General features: G+C 27.5%; 2 protein-coding genes across 9 annotated transcripts; one reads left to right on the forward strand and one right to left on the reverse strand.

The window, feature by feature from the left end:
* Positions 1-1,579: 1,579 nt before the first annotated feature.
* Positions 1,580-8,289, reverse strand: LOC132941450 (tectonic-like complex member MKS1). Of its 3 annotated transcripts, XM_061009507.1 has the most exons (9): positions 7,519-8,289; positions 7,130-7,337; positions 6,843-7,057; positions 5,822-6,032; positions 5,613-5,751; positions 5,166-5,300; positions 4,837-5,090; positions 4,719-4,761; positions 1,580-4,639 (listed from the first exon to the last, which is right to left on the reverse strand). In XM_061009507.1, exons 1-9 carry the CDS (start codon positions 7,593-7,595, stop codon positions 4,614-4,616), a joined length of 1,308 nt encoding a protein of 435 aa, XP_060865490.1. In that variant the 5' UTR covers positions 7,596-8,289; the 3' UTR covers positions 1,580-4,613. The 3 variants fall into 3 exon arrangements, with proteins under 3 accessions (XP_060865490.1, XP_060865489.1, XP_060865488.1); XM_061009506.1 differs by having other exon boundaries at positions 1,746-4,761; positions 5,828-6,032; positions 7,519-8,284; XM_061009505.1 differs by having other exon boundaries at positions 1,746-4,761; positions 7,519-8,284.
* Positions 8,290-8,345: 56 nt separating this feature from the next.
* On the forward strand, positions 8,346-16,515 carry LOC132941451 (serine-arginine protein 55). 6 transcript variants are annotated; one of them, XM_061009513.1, is made up of 10 exons: positions 8,346-8,532; positions 11,337-11,466; positions 11,610-11,680; positions 11,997-12,110; positions 12,538-12,625; positions 13,862-13,935; positions 14,003-14,212; positions 14,285-14,338; positions 15,570-15,665; positions 16,067-16,515. In XM_061009513.1, exons 2-10 carry the CDS (start codon positions 11,338-11,340, stop codon positions 16,152-16,154), a joined length of 924 nt encoding a protein of 307 aa, XP_060865496.1. In that variant the 5' UTR covers positions 8,346-8,532; position 11,337; the 3' UTR covers positions 16,155-16,515. The 6 variants fall into 6 exon arrangements, with proteins under 6 accessions (XP_060865496.1, XP_060865494.1, XP_060865493.1 ...); XM_061009511.1 differs by having other exon boundaries at positions 8,347-8,532; positions 14,282-14,338; XM_061009510.1 differs by having other exon boundaries at positions 8,350-8,532; positions 14,279-14,338.
* The last annotated feature ends 50 nt before the right edge of the window (positions 16,516-16,565 follow it).

The raw sequence follows: 16,565 nt of genomic DNA on the forward strand, positions 1-16,565 counted from the left end.
TTGCGATTTAGTGCACCATCGGAGCACAGGGTTTTGGAGGGGACTTGGGGACTACCCAGATACATCCCAGACGGCCAGACTCGACCCACAACAGTTGTCGATAGGTACCATAAGAAATATTTGTTCTTCACGCAGTGCTTGAATTGGAAACAAATTAGATGGGGGATGTGCAAAAGTGAAAAAAAATGTTTGCATCTGAAGATTGTATAGAATGTTATTAATTATAAACATCCCAACGATCTAATTCGATAATTTGATAATTAATATCAGCTATAATTATTTTTCATTAATCCTGGAAAATACGCGGTTCGAGTTCAAATAAATTAATCGCCTAAAATATTATGAATATATTAATGCTAATTTGTCTGTGTAAATTCAGAATAACTTGCTAACAAATAAGGTTTTTCTGTACATCAAAAATTTGTTTTCAAATCATCCGGACCCCTTGGCCCTTATTCTTTACAAACTAATATTGCCAACCTTTGCTAGTTGCTACAAACATTTCTAGGGTTGTAAAACTTAATTATTTTGTGGGAGTGCAATCCTTAGATCACTCTCCTGGACAATCTGGACCAACAGTTCTTAACCGATAGGTTTTAGATAGGTGAATTAGATTTTAAAATAGGTGGAAAAATGATAAAATTTTTTTTATCGATTTTATTATTTTTTAGTGACTAGTATGTGTGTAAACGGTTTTGTGCTATACAGCCTATACATGCATTGTTTAATATATTATACAATTTGAAAAAGTACATAAATACTGTTATACTTTACGGCCGTGTTCCGAAAAAATCTTATAAAATATAAAGTGTTCTGTCATTCAAAAAAGGTTAAGAACCACTGGTCTGGACTCACGTCTAACGGAGAATTATTGGTATATAAGAGAAATAAATTGATGTTATAATATTATGTTTGTTTATTGTGACTTATCAGTTATCGTATAATAGGTGTTTTATTTTTGCCAAGCGATGCGTCCGGTCGGACAACCGTCAATAATATTGTTGTAATTGCACTAATTCGATTACCGTCAACAGTATTTGTGCAAATATATGTCTATATTATAGCGTACAACCGTACAAGGTTAAAGTTTCGGCGGAACTGGCATGCAGATTGCAAATTGCAGAACCGGCTTTAAGAGGTGCTATGTCGGCGCACTAATTTATTTCTCTCTCTCAGAAAGGGACGCCCAGTCCTGGACAGTGACTAAAGATACCTACAACGGGCTGCGACGTTTATAATATTATGGTCACAATTTTTGTAAGAAAAAAAAATTATAATCGGATAATAGGCTCAGAGATATTACTCTGCCGTACAGTAATACACTACTATAGTAGATGTGAAGTGCACCTCGAGGTCGTTTAGTATGTTACTATTACACTACGGAAGTGTTAATTTTAAATTCAATGATTGTATTATACAATGTAAACCGATTGTAAGCGCAGTGGCTCTTTTAGGACTTTGCTGCCCTGGCTTCTGGGTACACAATTTCTTTAATACTCACTTCCCCCCCCCCCCGGTTTTTTTTATAGTGGCAATTTGCCTCAATCGAGAAATCTTACAACACATGTGATATGGACATATGGTAGTAGTATCATACAGTATAAAAAACTGAGTGCTCGTGATAAAAGAATAATCAAAGCAAATAATTGTAAAATTTATTAATTTATTTTTTATCTATTTCTAAAATAATTAACATATTAGAAATACATTTTCCTTGAAAAATGCATCGATAAAAGCCGCATAATGGTATACTGCTTTCTTGCATTAAAATCAATATATTATTTATAGAAAACAACCACATCGTCCGATGATATTAATTTTTAATTTACAATTTAAAAAGATGTCATTTATCTAGGGTTATTTTTCTTTTTTAGTAACACCAAACAATTTATTTTTTTTTTATTTTTTTTAAATTCATCACATTTTAGAACAGTAAAAATGCTTGGATTTTCTTCAACAGTAACTTTTCTGATAGGAAAGTGAATCTAGTTGGTACTTAGGGGGGTTAGGCTGTTTTCGAGAAAATCGATTTTGGTTTTTGGTGCAACTCTAATTACCGTATGTACATCAAAATATCAAATGTTGACTGAATGTGTATAATAGCATTTTCTATACACCATAACATTTTCCATAGCATTTTCAGTTTCCATTTTTTTAATTTTTTTTTATATAAATATCAATAAAATTTTATTTGTTGGTTAAAAAAGCTTAACAATTTAAAAGGAGGCTCCTAGGTTATTGTTTCAAAGGCAGATGATAAAAATTAAAAATCCATAGTCACAATTTTATTATAAGCATTTTAAGTTCAAATATTGACAAAATACGTAAAAATGACGAAAATTTGCAAATTATTTTGAGTTAGAAATTCATAAACAATTTTATTTTTTAATCTAAGATTTGAAAATATAATACAAGATTCCTCATAGGTTGGTCTACCTTAGTCAAAAAAAAAAAATATCTACAAGAAAGTCAAATTAAATTTTTATGAGCGTTTGAAATTCATATTTTTACAACATTTGATATTCACTCGATTTCTCATGTAACGATTTTCTTATTTTGTTGTAATTAAAAAATGAATGACTGTAGATACTTGAAAATTTCACTGTATGTTTATATTAGCATTTTCTATACATGATAAAATTTATAAAATAATTTGACTTTTTGAGCTGTTTACGGGAATTGTCAATAAAATTTTATTTGTTTGGTAAAAAAGCGTGAAAATGTAATGAAAGGCTCCTGATATAATGTTACAATAGCAGTTGAAAAATATTAAAAATATATACGCACAATTTTTTTTTATAAGCATTTAAAGTTCAAATTTTGACAAAATTTATCAAATTTAAAATTTAATAATTATTTTGTAGTTTGAAATTTATAAAATGTTAGTATCTAAAGCCTTACTTTGATATATATTGAATTAGCTTAAAACAAAATGTTTTCAATGTTTGGGTGGCTTAGCCCCTAAAGCCCCCCTATTTGCACCTATGCTATAGGGTGGAGCTCAGAGCGATATATTTTGGAATGTTTGATTTCTATTAGTGTTAGATTTTTTTGCTGGGCCCCATAATTGAAGTCCATACGTCCACATTGGCTTGAGTAGAGATTTGTAGATTAATATTTTGGTGTTAAGGGAGGACCACTTATTTCTAATTAACAGGGGTCTGAGAATACGCATGCGATTATTTAAGGTTAGCCTTTTGGATTGAAGGTGTTTTTTCTACGTCAGTCTTTCGTCTAGGGTTAATCTTAAGTATCTGACTGTATCGGATGTGGGAATTGGTACATTTTTAAGTGTAATGTTTGGGCATATTCCTTGTTTAAGTGTGAACATTGTATGTATAGATTTATTTTGGTTAATTTGGACACGCCACTTCGCATACCATTCAGACAAGTGATTGAGATGCATTTGTAAGTTTGATGACTAAATCACTTGACATACATTTAAACAGCCTTGTAATGATGTAAAGTATTCGAATAAATGTATTCAAATACTTTTTTTTATTCAAATACTATTTTGAAATTTTAAATACTTTTTGAAAAAATTATTTGAATACGTACTCTGAATATTTTTTTTTTTGTATTTTTTACTTATTAAAAAATACTATTTTTAAAATTGAAAAATATTTTATATTTGTGAAAAATAAATTGTTTGATTAAAAGTCAAGCACATTAAAAGTTATAAACAATAGTTTTTTCTTTGAATGAAATATGATGGACCCACGTTAATTCAAACCATTCCAAAACTGACGAATATTAGTAGGGAAATAAATATATTCCAATAGTATTTGATTATCTTGGTGAATATTTTAATATTTTTTTTTATTTTTATTAAAAATGTACAATAAGAAATTATGATGATATAAATTGTAACCTAACCTGTATTACCTATTTGTGATACATAATAAGGAATTATTTAATGACTTATATGAGTTAAAATATAATATCTTCGCAAAAAAACTGTCATATTTTTTAAATATTTTGCAGAGTAGAACATAGAATTGTTTACTTATGAGTGAACCACAGTTTTTTAAAGTAATCTACTCCATTACTACTTATCTTATATACAAATGTATACTTATATTATATTATACATTTTTACATTAAATAAGTTATATTGTATACTATATTTTATATTAAGGATATTAATTTATTTTCAGAAATATATTGTGCTTTTAAATATGAAATTAAAAATACGTACAACTTTTTAAAAACAAAAGAAAATTTGCAATAAAATAATTTTATAATATAAGAATTATTAAAAATATATATGTATTTTGAAAAACAAAAATTGAATTTTAATTTTATATTAGATGATAACTGATGATAAATAAAATGTAGTTAAACACTGTGCCTTAACTTAGCATTATTCTAAATAATATGAAAATATAATTTGAGCCTTATAATAGAAGTATAAATAATTTCTTATTAACAATAATTATATATGTTTAAACCTTAAACATTGACTAGAGTGAATTTAATTATTTTATAATTAGTAATAACTTAGTTTATAAATAGGAATTAATTATGTGATGGACTTAATATTGGCTGGCAAGCTAAAAGCATTCTCTGTCGTGCTCTTTTGAAACTAGCCATTACATTGTTGACACTTTTTACTAGCGCTTGAGCAGATACAATGTCACTAGGATTAATATTATTATCAGTATTATTAATGCTTTTACAACGCTGCATTAGATTACTTAATGTAATATCCAGTGTACCTCTATGTTCTACTTCCATTCCAAATTTACTCAACAACTTTTCCTAAAATGTATATAAATATATTATAAATAAAAGTCAAGTAAACATTAAAATAATAATATAATAATTATAATTTACATTGAAATTGGTGGGTACACTTATATAATTAGGTTCAGCCAACTTTACAGTTCCACCAATGAAATATCTACGTAAATTATCAACACAATTTCTAGATTTTGGTAACCACGCTTCTAATTTAATATTGTTTTTATGTGATATTGGTGTAGAGAATTTCGGAATTTGATATGATGCATATCCTTCAACTCGTTCCTTGTTCCATGAATCAATTGAATAAATAATAAATGTTATAAATGCAGAGTTAATATTTTGATCTAAAGTATAAAATAAATACAATATAAATTATTATTTAAAATCATATTGGTTCAGTAATCTATACAACATTTTACCTGTAGGCTGATCAATTGTTTTTGGTAATATTACTGTAACATTGAATAGATATGAAAATATAGATATCTTATTGTTATTTCGTCGACATGTATGAGTGGTTCCACTAAGTGAATTAGTATTAGCACATTTCCATCCTATTGAACATAATTTACACAAATTATTTTGTGTTTGGAAGAGGATTGATAAAGCATATTATTTTAGAAATAAAAAACTAAGTATAAAGTTTCTATTATATTAATTATGTCAAGTGTCTCTAATGGGTGGCTTATAACTCCAAATATGTATGTAAACTTCATTCTATCATCACAAGAAATTGTTGTGCTAAAAAGTATAGACTGTGTGTATATCTTAATGTAAAAAAAAAATTAAAACAGCCTTCTTTTTGTGTAAGATGTAATTTTTAAGTTTAAAGATTAAAATACCATTTTTTGGGTTTGAAAATTTACCTGAAGGAAGATCAATAAAATAACGAATAAATAAATTGTCATATTCAAATCCACTAGCAGAAGTTATTTCAGCAAATATTTCAATAGTATCAGTCTCTGGTATATAAAAGTCATAGTGATCGAATTTGAGTAGATGAAACTATTAACAAATAATATGTAACTACTATTTTATTTATACATTTCAAAATAAGTATTTAATAATAATTTACATTTACAGTATCAGTAATTAGTTCTAGAGATTCATTAGATAGATTTTCTATCCAAAATCTGTACTCAAAACATGAATCTTTCACTGTACTAATTGGAAGTATATATCCTGAACAATTGTTAGTCGTAAAATTAGGAAATATTGTCATAATATGACTGTTTGGATTCCAATACAATGATGCTAACACAAGATTATTTTCTTCATTTTCTGTACTAAAATAATTACAAACAAATTATTAATTAATTAATTTTTAAATTAATAAATTAACTTTACATTAGTTAACAAGGATAAAATAATTAGGATATAAGATTAAGAGGATTCCGGAAGTTGATTTTCTGTCTTTGTCTTATACAACAATAAAGTATAAAACAGTTGATTTAATGATATTTACTTGAGATCAACTTTCCCATGTTTTTTTATGTAATAATACTAAACCCTAAGTTATATTAAAAATTAAAAATGTGGGAGAGCCAATCTCAAGTAAGTCCTTACAAAAAATTTAAATGTGTTCGAAGAGTTTCTATTACTTCACTACATCAATTGGAAAATTAGAATGTTGTGTGTTAGACAAAAAGAAAATATAACATCTTCTAATCTCCTTAAGAGGACTTTACACCGACTTTTGTTGTATCTAACTATCTTACAAGTCCGTAACATAGCAAATTGTATGCTCAGCAGATCATGTTTAGCTCCATGGTTTAAAAATAAAAATATGTATTTTAAGATGTACAAACAATTTACAATTTTGAAAAACTCATAACACGCTTTAAAATTAAAATATAATAAAAATTATTTCCTAGATAATAATCTTACTTTTAAATTTTATAAGAGGTCAATTCACTCTAATTTTTAAACTAACAGAGATAAACGTGTTAGCTGAGCGTACAATTTGCAATGTTATGCACTTGTTAGACGGATACAGCAAATGTTGGAGCATCCTCTTAAATCTATTTATTTTTTACTATGTAACATGTAAATTATTCATTGAAAATTTGAAATTAATTTTAACATAATTTTTATACCCATTACTTCCAAGGTCAAGAAGAACATGCATTATTTGATTGAAATTTGGTAATCTATTTTGCAATTTTGAAATGTCAGATGGTGAATTATCAATAACATTTTTAGTAAAAAAATGTACATTTTTTTTATGGTCTTTCATTAAGCTCATTTTCTTAAATGATTCAGTGAGTGTACTATCATGACCCATAATATCATGTAGAATTGTACGACCATTCTAAAATATATAAAGTTAACATCATTAATTTTTACATATTAAATTATTTGATTTTAAAAATTAAAACCTTACATGTTGCTGATTAAATTTAGTTTTCAAATGGCTATCTAAAAGTTTTCCTTCAATTGATGAAGATGTTTCTTCTAAATCATTTTGATCTTGTGGCTCATCTGATGTTTTTTCCATCCAATGAAATACTTTTTCTATCCTTTTGGTGTACTTTTTTTCGATTTCAGTATTTTTATGGTGAAATGAAGTACGAGAAATTTCTAAACATATTCTGAATATAAAATTAAATTAAAACGTTTATAATATTCAAACCAACTGTTCAGTGTCGTTCAAACAAAACGTAAATTAAAGTTATATTAGTTTTGGATTTTTGAAGTTGATTGAATAATATAATAATCAAAATATAATAATAACTAGGTGGACACTATTGAATGTATGATATACTAAATTACCTGAAACTAAAATGCTCTACTGAGCCTTCACATCTGTAGCTACCTACATCATAATCTATATCATCTTTATTAGACATTTCTCTTTCAATTTGAGTCTTCAATAAAAAGGTTTACTGAAATTATTAATTAAATTTGAATAATGAAACAATACATTGTTATTGTTCTGGCTTTATCAAATTCAATATTCGATATCCTTCTCTGTGACTTTTAAGCTTTTAAGTTTAAATTTAATATTATATAATTTTGAAATTCTACCAATAGTCAATAATTCAGTACTCTTAAGTCAGAATTTGACACATCACGGTCTTTAAATGTTGATATTTGAATTTAGCTTTAGCATTAAGTATTAACAATTTTACAATTTACTATTTACTATTTAGTATATATTTAAAATTACAATATTTTGTCAATGTTTGTTTACTTTGATATTAAAATTCAAAATATCAAATATAAATAGGCAATCGTGCCAATTGAGTATTGACCAAATATGAAAATAATTAATTATACTACCATGATTTAAGATAGTATCGTGAACGCTGATTATTATTTATCAGATTATTACGCACCACGATTAAAGATAATAATACCATAGAACAATAATCAATAACTGCTAGACAGTCGTGTGTTTATGTCTTAAACTCCGGTACATAATCAGATACGGTAACAACCACAATACCGTTTATTCGTTTTTTTTTTTCATCCAAGTACTTTCAGGAAAAGTACCATAATGGCTCAATTGCTCAATCCCATTCGTGTAAACATTTAGAAGCTCTTTGATATAAACATTTTCCAATATTATTAACGTAAAGCGCATGCGCTTTATTGTTTATTTCCATGTACTCAAAAGTACGCTTGGTCGCCGATCGTCCATGCTCCGCCATTTTGTTACTTATTATTTGTTAAAGCGTCGTGTGTGAGTTAATACCAAATTGCAATTTTTTATTCTGTTTGAGTTTGATAAATTTGAGTTATACTGTTCGTAATTTGTTTTATTACCCACCGCCATTTCTAAAGGTTTGTTTTTACTATTTTATTGATGTATCTACGAATTATATTTGTTTTTGTATTTCGCTGCCATGTGTTTTATAACAGTTAGATTTGGCATACTATCCGTATGCTACTCTCATTTAATGTTTAGCTTGCGTATTTCGCATGTTTTCATTGCAAAATATCTTATTCCCATGTTTGACAAAGACATATTTAATATTTTACATATCTGTTCCATAGACGTCATCTTAAGTTCGATAATTAGCTAGTTTTTATACATCTGAGCACATTAGCGTTACCTAACCTTTTTACGAATATTTAATTACAAACTTGTTCAATGTGTAGAGGTTTTACTACTAAATTCAGTAAATTTACATAATTTAACATTTTAATTATATAATTTTTATTTTTATAAGTATGTACTGAAATAAACGTTAGTGAGGGCTTACTTCAGTACCTACTACCTAGGTATTACACAATTTTTTTTCTTCAAAGCAATTCACTAATTTTTGATTATTTTATATACTTCATAAACAAAAAGTTACTGATAATTTTGTTACATTCATATTTTATATTGAATAGCATACCTACCTATATTTTGCTTTTATTATCTAAAACCACTTGTCAATTAATTATTTACATACTTATTGAAGGCATTTAGCCATTAGTCATTACCAATAGTCTTTATAATCAGATATGTAATGCATAATCAATGTATTAGTGTAATATATATTAATATTTAATACAAATTCTAATTGTTATTATGAAAAATACATGTTAACTGCTCTTGTAATATAAATGACTGATGCTTTATAAATTATAATAAATAGTTATGAAATTAAATTAAATCACAAAATAATTATCCCAGTCAATCAGGATAATAAAGGACATAATTAACCTTTAATTTCAATTAATTTAATTACATTTTTAGCCACCATGTATTTATTTTGGTATACTATTTCTATAGTTTCTTCCGTAGGTTTGACAATTTATTTTTTTCAGTTAGGCGTTTATTACTTATTTTGGGATTAGTCATAGAATAAAAATTATTTTTTAATTCTAGTTAGCTATTGTCTAGGGTTATCCTTTTGACCACTACCATAAATTTAGTTTTTCCCCGTCATCTACAATAATGTAGGTTTATTTCCATCTTAATTTCCATATATTATTTTCTGTTATGTAGTATCAAGGTATTATTATTAATAATATTTTATTTATTAAAAAAAATGTGAATTATGTGTAAAAAATAATTAATGGTTAGTGCTGATTAATCTTGTTACTTACATTACGGAATGATTTATTATTTATTTCATGTGGTAGTTTTGTTATTGTGACTTATGTTTACCTACTTAATCAATTTATGTATTCACTTTTAATGTTATAAATTATTAACTATATAGTTATACTTTTCTCTGCCAATTTTTAATTTATTTTTGTCTCGTGTTTTAATATATCACAAATATATATTATATCTAAAACCTTTGAATCCCAATGACTTCCGTCGGCGACACCAACATTTTGACACAATTAAATGAATTATGTATAAATTAGGCTTGCTTTGTATGCAATACAATCTCTATTTCTTTTTTATCCCTACTATACTCTGTTCAGTGAGAGAACGCATAGCGGCCTTACCAAAATCTGTTCTTCTGCGCATCCACACCCATAGGGAAACCTGTTTCGGATACGATATTCTGCACATTCTCTCACTGAACAGAGTGTAGTCATTAGGAGAATTATATTTAAGATAATGCCATACCCACATGTGAACTCAAACATTAGAGTGAATCTACCTGTTATGAAACTTGATGGCAAGAATATTATCAGTGTTCATTTGTTGGCTTTTTAGAATTCATTTTTTAAGCGAGTTATGAGCATTTTTAACTTACGCTACCTTATATATGCATAACTTACTAAAAAATTTAACTTGTAAAAACCCAAAATACGAACACGGATAATGTTTTTATCATCAAGTTTTGTAATAGATTGATTCACTCTAATTTTTAAACTAACGGAGCTAAACGTGATCTACGGGCTGTAAATTTGTCATGTTATACACTTGTAACACGGAGACAACACATGCGAGTATGGTACATACAATTTTATTTTCTATAATATTAAAGCATTGATTTAAGAATATACCTAGGTATAGTTGAACACTTTGCACCTGTACTGCTGCAATACCTAAAATTATAATATAATACATCTTTCCAACCTATGTGATGATAACAGTTAGTTACTATTGACAGTAATAAAACTGGTACCTAGGTTTTTTTTTATATTAATTATTTTTGTATTTTTAATTGAGGGTTAAAAGAATATTTTGTTAAAATGTAGCTTAATCATTTAGAGAATACGACTGGATTAATAAAAATTAATGATAATTATCTATGATATACATTATACAGGAAGTCCTGACAAATGTAATGACTTATGTTCTGATCAATATTTTATTGGTTTTCATTTGTAACCCTGTCATCTCTGTTTATCTTATTTAAAAAATTATATTCTTTAATAAGCCTCACAACCAAAATTTTATGATTACAATACATTCACTTATTTGTGCGGTTTATGATATATGATGTTTATATGGTAGTTGTTATCAGGGGCCTTTCAGCTGTAGAAGTTGTATCTAAGCATTTGGTGACTTACGCCTAAAGAGGTCAAAATGAGTAATGGCACTAGGGTGTTTGTCGGCGGCCTGTCTCATCGCGTTCGCGAGAGGGATCTCGAGAGGTTTTTCCAGAAAATTGGCAGAGTCAAGGATATTGCTATGAAGAACGGATATGCTTTTGTGGTAAGTGTACATTTTTTTAAAAATTTATTTTTAGCATGGGAAGTGGTTCACGAATATATATTGGTCATTTGCCTTATGGTGTGCAAGAAAGGGAAGTAAAAAAGTTTTTCAAAGGATTTGGCCGTATTAAAGAAATATTGCTTAAAAATGGATATGGATTTATTGTAAGTAATCTTAAGTATTCGGTATATGCACAATATTCAGTAATACATACAAATTTAAAATAGGTAATTTAGTAATTAAAGTGTTTTGTTTGTACTGTTACGTTTCTTTTTATATATTTTACTTATGCTAAATAATTTCATAGGAATTTGATGACTACCGTGATGCTGATGATGCAGTATATGAATTGAATGGCCGTGAACTCAATGGCGAAAGGTATAATCTTTTATCAAACAAATATAACTTATAAGTTTATTACCTATCTTATTATTTTATTTTGTCATTATTTTTTTATCTTTTATTACTACTAACTTTAAGTTGAAAAACTAATGTCATATGAATAAATGAATCTTTATGGTGGGGGTTGTACAAAAAATTGATTATTTATGGGTTTACTAAAATTTAATGGATTTCATCATAGACCATTAAATCATTGTTCAGGGACCATTGGCTCACTATTGATGCATTACAATAGAATAGTTAATTAACATTATTTAAGTAAATAAAAATTACAATCAACACACTTTTATAGAGTTTCTGTTGAACGAGCTCGTGGAACACCAAGAGGTAGTGATGTTTGGCGTGGTTCAGGGCGAGGTGGTGATTTACCACCTCCTCCACCAAGGCGACCTCGTCGTGATGCTAGGTATGTATTAATTTATTTATTTAGATGGAACAAATAGTGGGTTGGTCAAAAGATATGGATGAGATTTTAAGAACAAAGGAGTAGTGTATGTGATAGAAAACAGTTTTGTCCTGCTCCTGTGCAATTGTATCACAAGCCAACCAGATAGATTAATATGTTTACTATGTTCTTGGGTATTTCAATATTAGTATTGTTGATATTTAATAGTTTATATTATGAGTGATTCTTAACCAATATGCCACAGACTTGCCTTAAATATATCTGATAAATTATTGAAAATTTAAAGCATCCATACAAATTATAGTATGTAGGGTACTTGCAAACACATAAAGGCCACTGCCGCTTTAAATGATAATAATTAAATAAATTCGATATTTAAAAATAATATTTTATTGTTGGTTTATAAATGTGTTTTTATAATTTTTAGGGATGACAGAAATGATAGGTATGGTCCACCAACAAGAACAAATTATAGATTAATTGTTGAAAATTTGTCAAGTCGTGTTAGCTGGCAGGTAAGAAATCTTATAGATGTTAATTTGTATTATTTAATAATTACTTATTTAGATTTGTTTCAATTTGATGTTTTAAAATAATTTTTTGTTTTGCCATTTGTTAATTTTGGAGATTTATCTTTTTATTTGAATGTCTTCTGAACTTTTTTTCACATATGGTTTGTTTTTGTGAGGTGCTGATAAACGTTCAATCAATAATATTATCTGAGGAAAGAGCCTGCAATTCTATTAAGGTTTAACAATATTGTAATAAATAGCTCTGCTATCTAAAAGAAATCATAAAACTATTTTGCCGTTCACTTTATTGCCCAATTATAATAAGAATAATAATTAATATTAGTAATTAATTGTGTAAGTTATATACTAATATTTATTTTTAGTATCATAAAGTGAATGGTCGTCTAAGTTTGTTTTGAGAAAACAACTTAATTTTAATCGTAATAAAAAAAAAATTAAAATACAAAAAAAAAATGAAAAAAAAAAATGTAATATTATTTTTCTAAAGAGCCACCACAATGTGTTGGGTTCGATCGATGTCCATACCAATGACATTAAACGCTTGATCGTTGGCCGATAACATAAGAGTGGCACTATGAGGCACATAGGCCACAAAAGATCACAGTACGATATCACACATTCCATTCCGGGCCTAGGATGATCGGCCTAACCACCAAAGGTGTTCCCAACCATACAAGCCGATCAGCTGCCCAATTTGGTTAACCCCCCATTCATGTCGCCCCACACATGGTCCGAGACCGAGTCGCTTTTCAATACCATTCCATGTGTTTAAGAGGTATGTATTTAAATAATAACATAAACAATGTTTGGTATTTGTTAGGCTATTAAAATAAATTTTTAAACAATATTATTTTCAAAATATAAAAACAAATTAATAACAAGTTAAGGATCTAGAAGATGCAGTAATGAAAAAGCAATTCTGTATCAGTCGTCAAAACAACAAGGCCACACGATCATCAAAAGCACTAAAATCAAAATCAACGTAATCCATTATGTGTAAAAACATCTTCAGTTCACTAACGGCAAATGAGCACTTCCCATCATTATTCATTTTCAAGTGAAGTCTTCCGAAAATAATCCCATTTTAAAATCGATAAATTGTACTTGGCGTAGAATTATTAATTTAGTAATAAGAATATAATTTATATGTGTAAATCTATATTGATGATTACATGATGTTCTATATTTTCTTATTCTTATTAATTTGTTTGGACATAGGATTTAAAGGATTTCATGCGCCAAGCTGGAGAAGTTACTTATGCTGATGCACATAAACAACGCAAAAATGAAGGGTGAATATTTTAATTATAGCATAAAATACTATATTAGCATATAATATATTATTATTTTTTTATGCAGTGTTGTTGAGTTTGCATCCTATTCGGATCTTAAAACTGCATTGGACAAGTTGGATGATACAGAATTAAATGGACGTCGCATAAGACTCTTAGAAGACAGAAGTAGTAGTCGTGGTCGTGGTGGAGGCAGACGCAGTCGTAGTCCTTCAAGTTCTCGTTCTCGTTCAAGATCCAGGTCTCGTTCACGTCGGCGTGTACGCTCTCGTTCAAGGTGAAATTTAATGTTTAAATTAACTTATTTTAACATTTTTTATGTACTATTATTATTTTTGATTAGAAGTAGGTCACGAAGCCATTCCAAGTCAAAGTCCGAGTCTCGTTCAAAATCTCCTTACAAGTATGTGTACAACTTATTATTTAATTCCTAATTTAAAAAGTATTGAATGTTAAGTGGATGTGATATATTTTAAAATTAAAATATATTAAAAGCCCATAAGGTTGCCTAGATAATAACCTTACCTAAAGATTTTAATAAGAGGTCAATTCGCTCTAATTTTCATACTAACAGAGCTACATATTGTGTTCTGCTGAGCGTAAAAGTTGGTATATTACGCACTTGTAAGACGGAGACAACACATGCAGGTATCAAGTCTTCTTAATATTGTTCCCAATTGCATTCTCTTATTAAGTAATAATTTAATTATTATACATTTATTTTATTTTACCGCTACCAAGTTTTGACTTAATGGTTTTGTTTGAATATAAATAGTTTATACATAATTAAATTGTTGATCTGAAATGAGTAATAATTTATATTATTAGATTAACCCTTTGAGTGATGAATGAAATTTCCTATGGTGTCCTAGACAGAATTAATTTGTAATAATGATTTTACCACTGATAAGATGTCATTTTACGTTTTGTACAATGTTTTGTTTGTATAGTTTTTGATATTTTCCGATTCAATATTTTGGAACCTTTTAGGAAACGTATCTTATGATATAATAGACAACCAGTATAAACAATGTTCCGTATTGCAGTTGATAAGCAAAAACGCATTATGTGTGTCGCTAGCACTAGTGGACTGCCTTCACCAGAATGCACATATACTGCGTCGTCAGCACTCAAAGGGTTAATATTAGTGATGTGGATTTTACTTTAAATAAAAATGTGGACAATTTACTAAATTCACGGTAAAATTGTTAAATTTTTATTAAAATTCAAAATGTTGTACCTGTTGAATTTTTTCATAATATTATGTAAAGAAGGCAAGATAAGTATAAAATTAAGCATTAGTATTTAATCACTTGATTAAAAATAACAATTAATAATTATTAATTATAGTAAAATATAAAATAAAAATAATTTTGACAATGACCTGTTTCAAAAAAAAAAAAATATAAATCGGTTTATATCATTTTATTAAATTTCTGATTTGTATTATAATCCTTGTATCTTGATAAAAAATACAAAAACATATAAATAATAAAGTGGTCACTCAACTGTTTGGTACAAATATGTAAATTGTAAACTTTTTTGTAAAATTACTTTACTGGTTAAATTTTACGAGGTAAATGTACAAGCCTCACATCACTAGTTAATATATAATATTTTATGTTATAATTTAGATCACCAGCTCATTCCAAATCGCGTTCCCGTTCAGGATCTATAGATAAAAAGAGGTCTCAGTCACGTTCACAATCAATATCTAATAAGCGTATTAAGTAAGTCTCATACACTAAATTAAAAAATTGAAAATGTGTAAATTAATTTATTATTTGTGTTGTACTTTATTAAAATTGTATTTTTGGAAGTTTTGATATAATAGAAAGTTACATAAATAAAATGTTTACCTTCATACACAACAGATACATAATAGTTATCTTAAATACATACAATTAAACGTGTAATGTATGACAATGTGTTCAATATACTATGTCTTAAAAATCATAATTCATTGAAAAGTTGACATTACTCAAAAGTATTGTTTTATTAAAATTAATTTGAACTACTCTACTATATCATATTTCAAAAATATTTGGTTAATATCTAAAATGTTTATCTACTTATTTTGATGTTGTTTATTTACTTAAGTGTATCTATTTAAAATATGTTTTTATTCTAGGCGCGATTCACGTTCACCTGATGAAAAATCTCGCTCACCATCAAGAGAGAAGAATGGTGATGCCAGTCCACAGTCAGGAGATGATTAGAGATAAACATTGAATCCTCTATTATTATAATTTTTTTTTATATAACAATTCAATCTTTTTCTATCCAGTTTAACTTAATGTACACTTAATCTAACCATTTGACTAGGTCATATTTATGTTCAATGCCGTAGAGATAAAGTACCAATTATCGATTTTACAGAACATTTTGTATTTGAGACTTAAGATTACTTTTGAAGAAACATTCGTAAATGTTTGACAAACAACCATTTATTTATTCATTTGCAAAAAATGAATAGAATATGTTTATGGTATTCTTTTTCTTATAAGTTCTAAAGTAATCACTTATTTTATTTGTATGATGTGTGTATGATGATTATATACTTATATATCTAAGACATAATGTGTTCTATAATGATTAATTAATGGTATTCCCATCCATTACACTGATAA

Source organism: Metopolophium dirhodum, chromosome 3 (genome assembly GCF_019925205.1).
Source record: "Metopolophium dirhodum isolate CAU chromosome 3, ASM1992520v1, whole genome shotgun sequence".
NCBI classification, from domain to species: Eukaryota; Metazoa; Arthropoda; class Insecta; order Hemiptera; family Aphididae; genus Metopolophium; species Metopolophium dirhodum.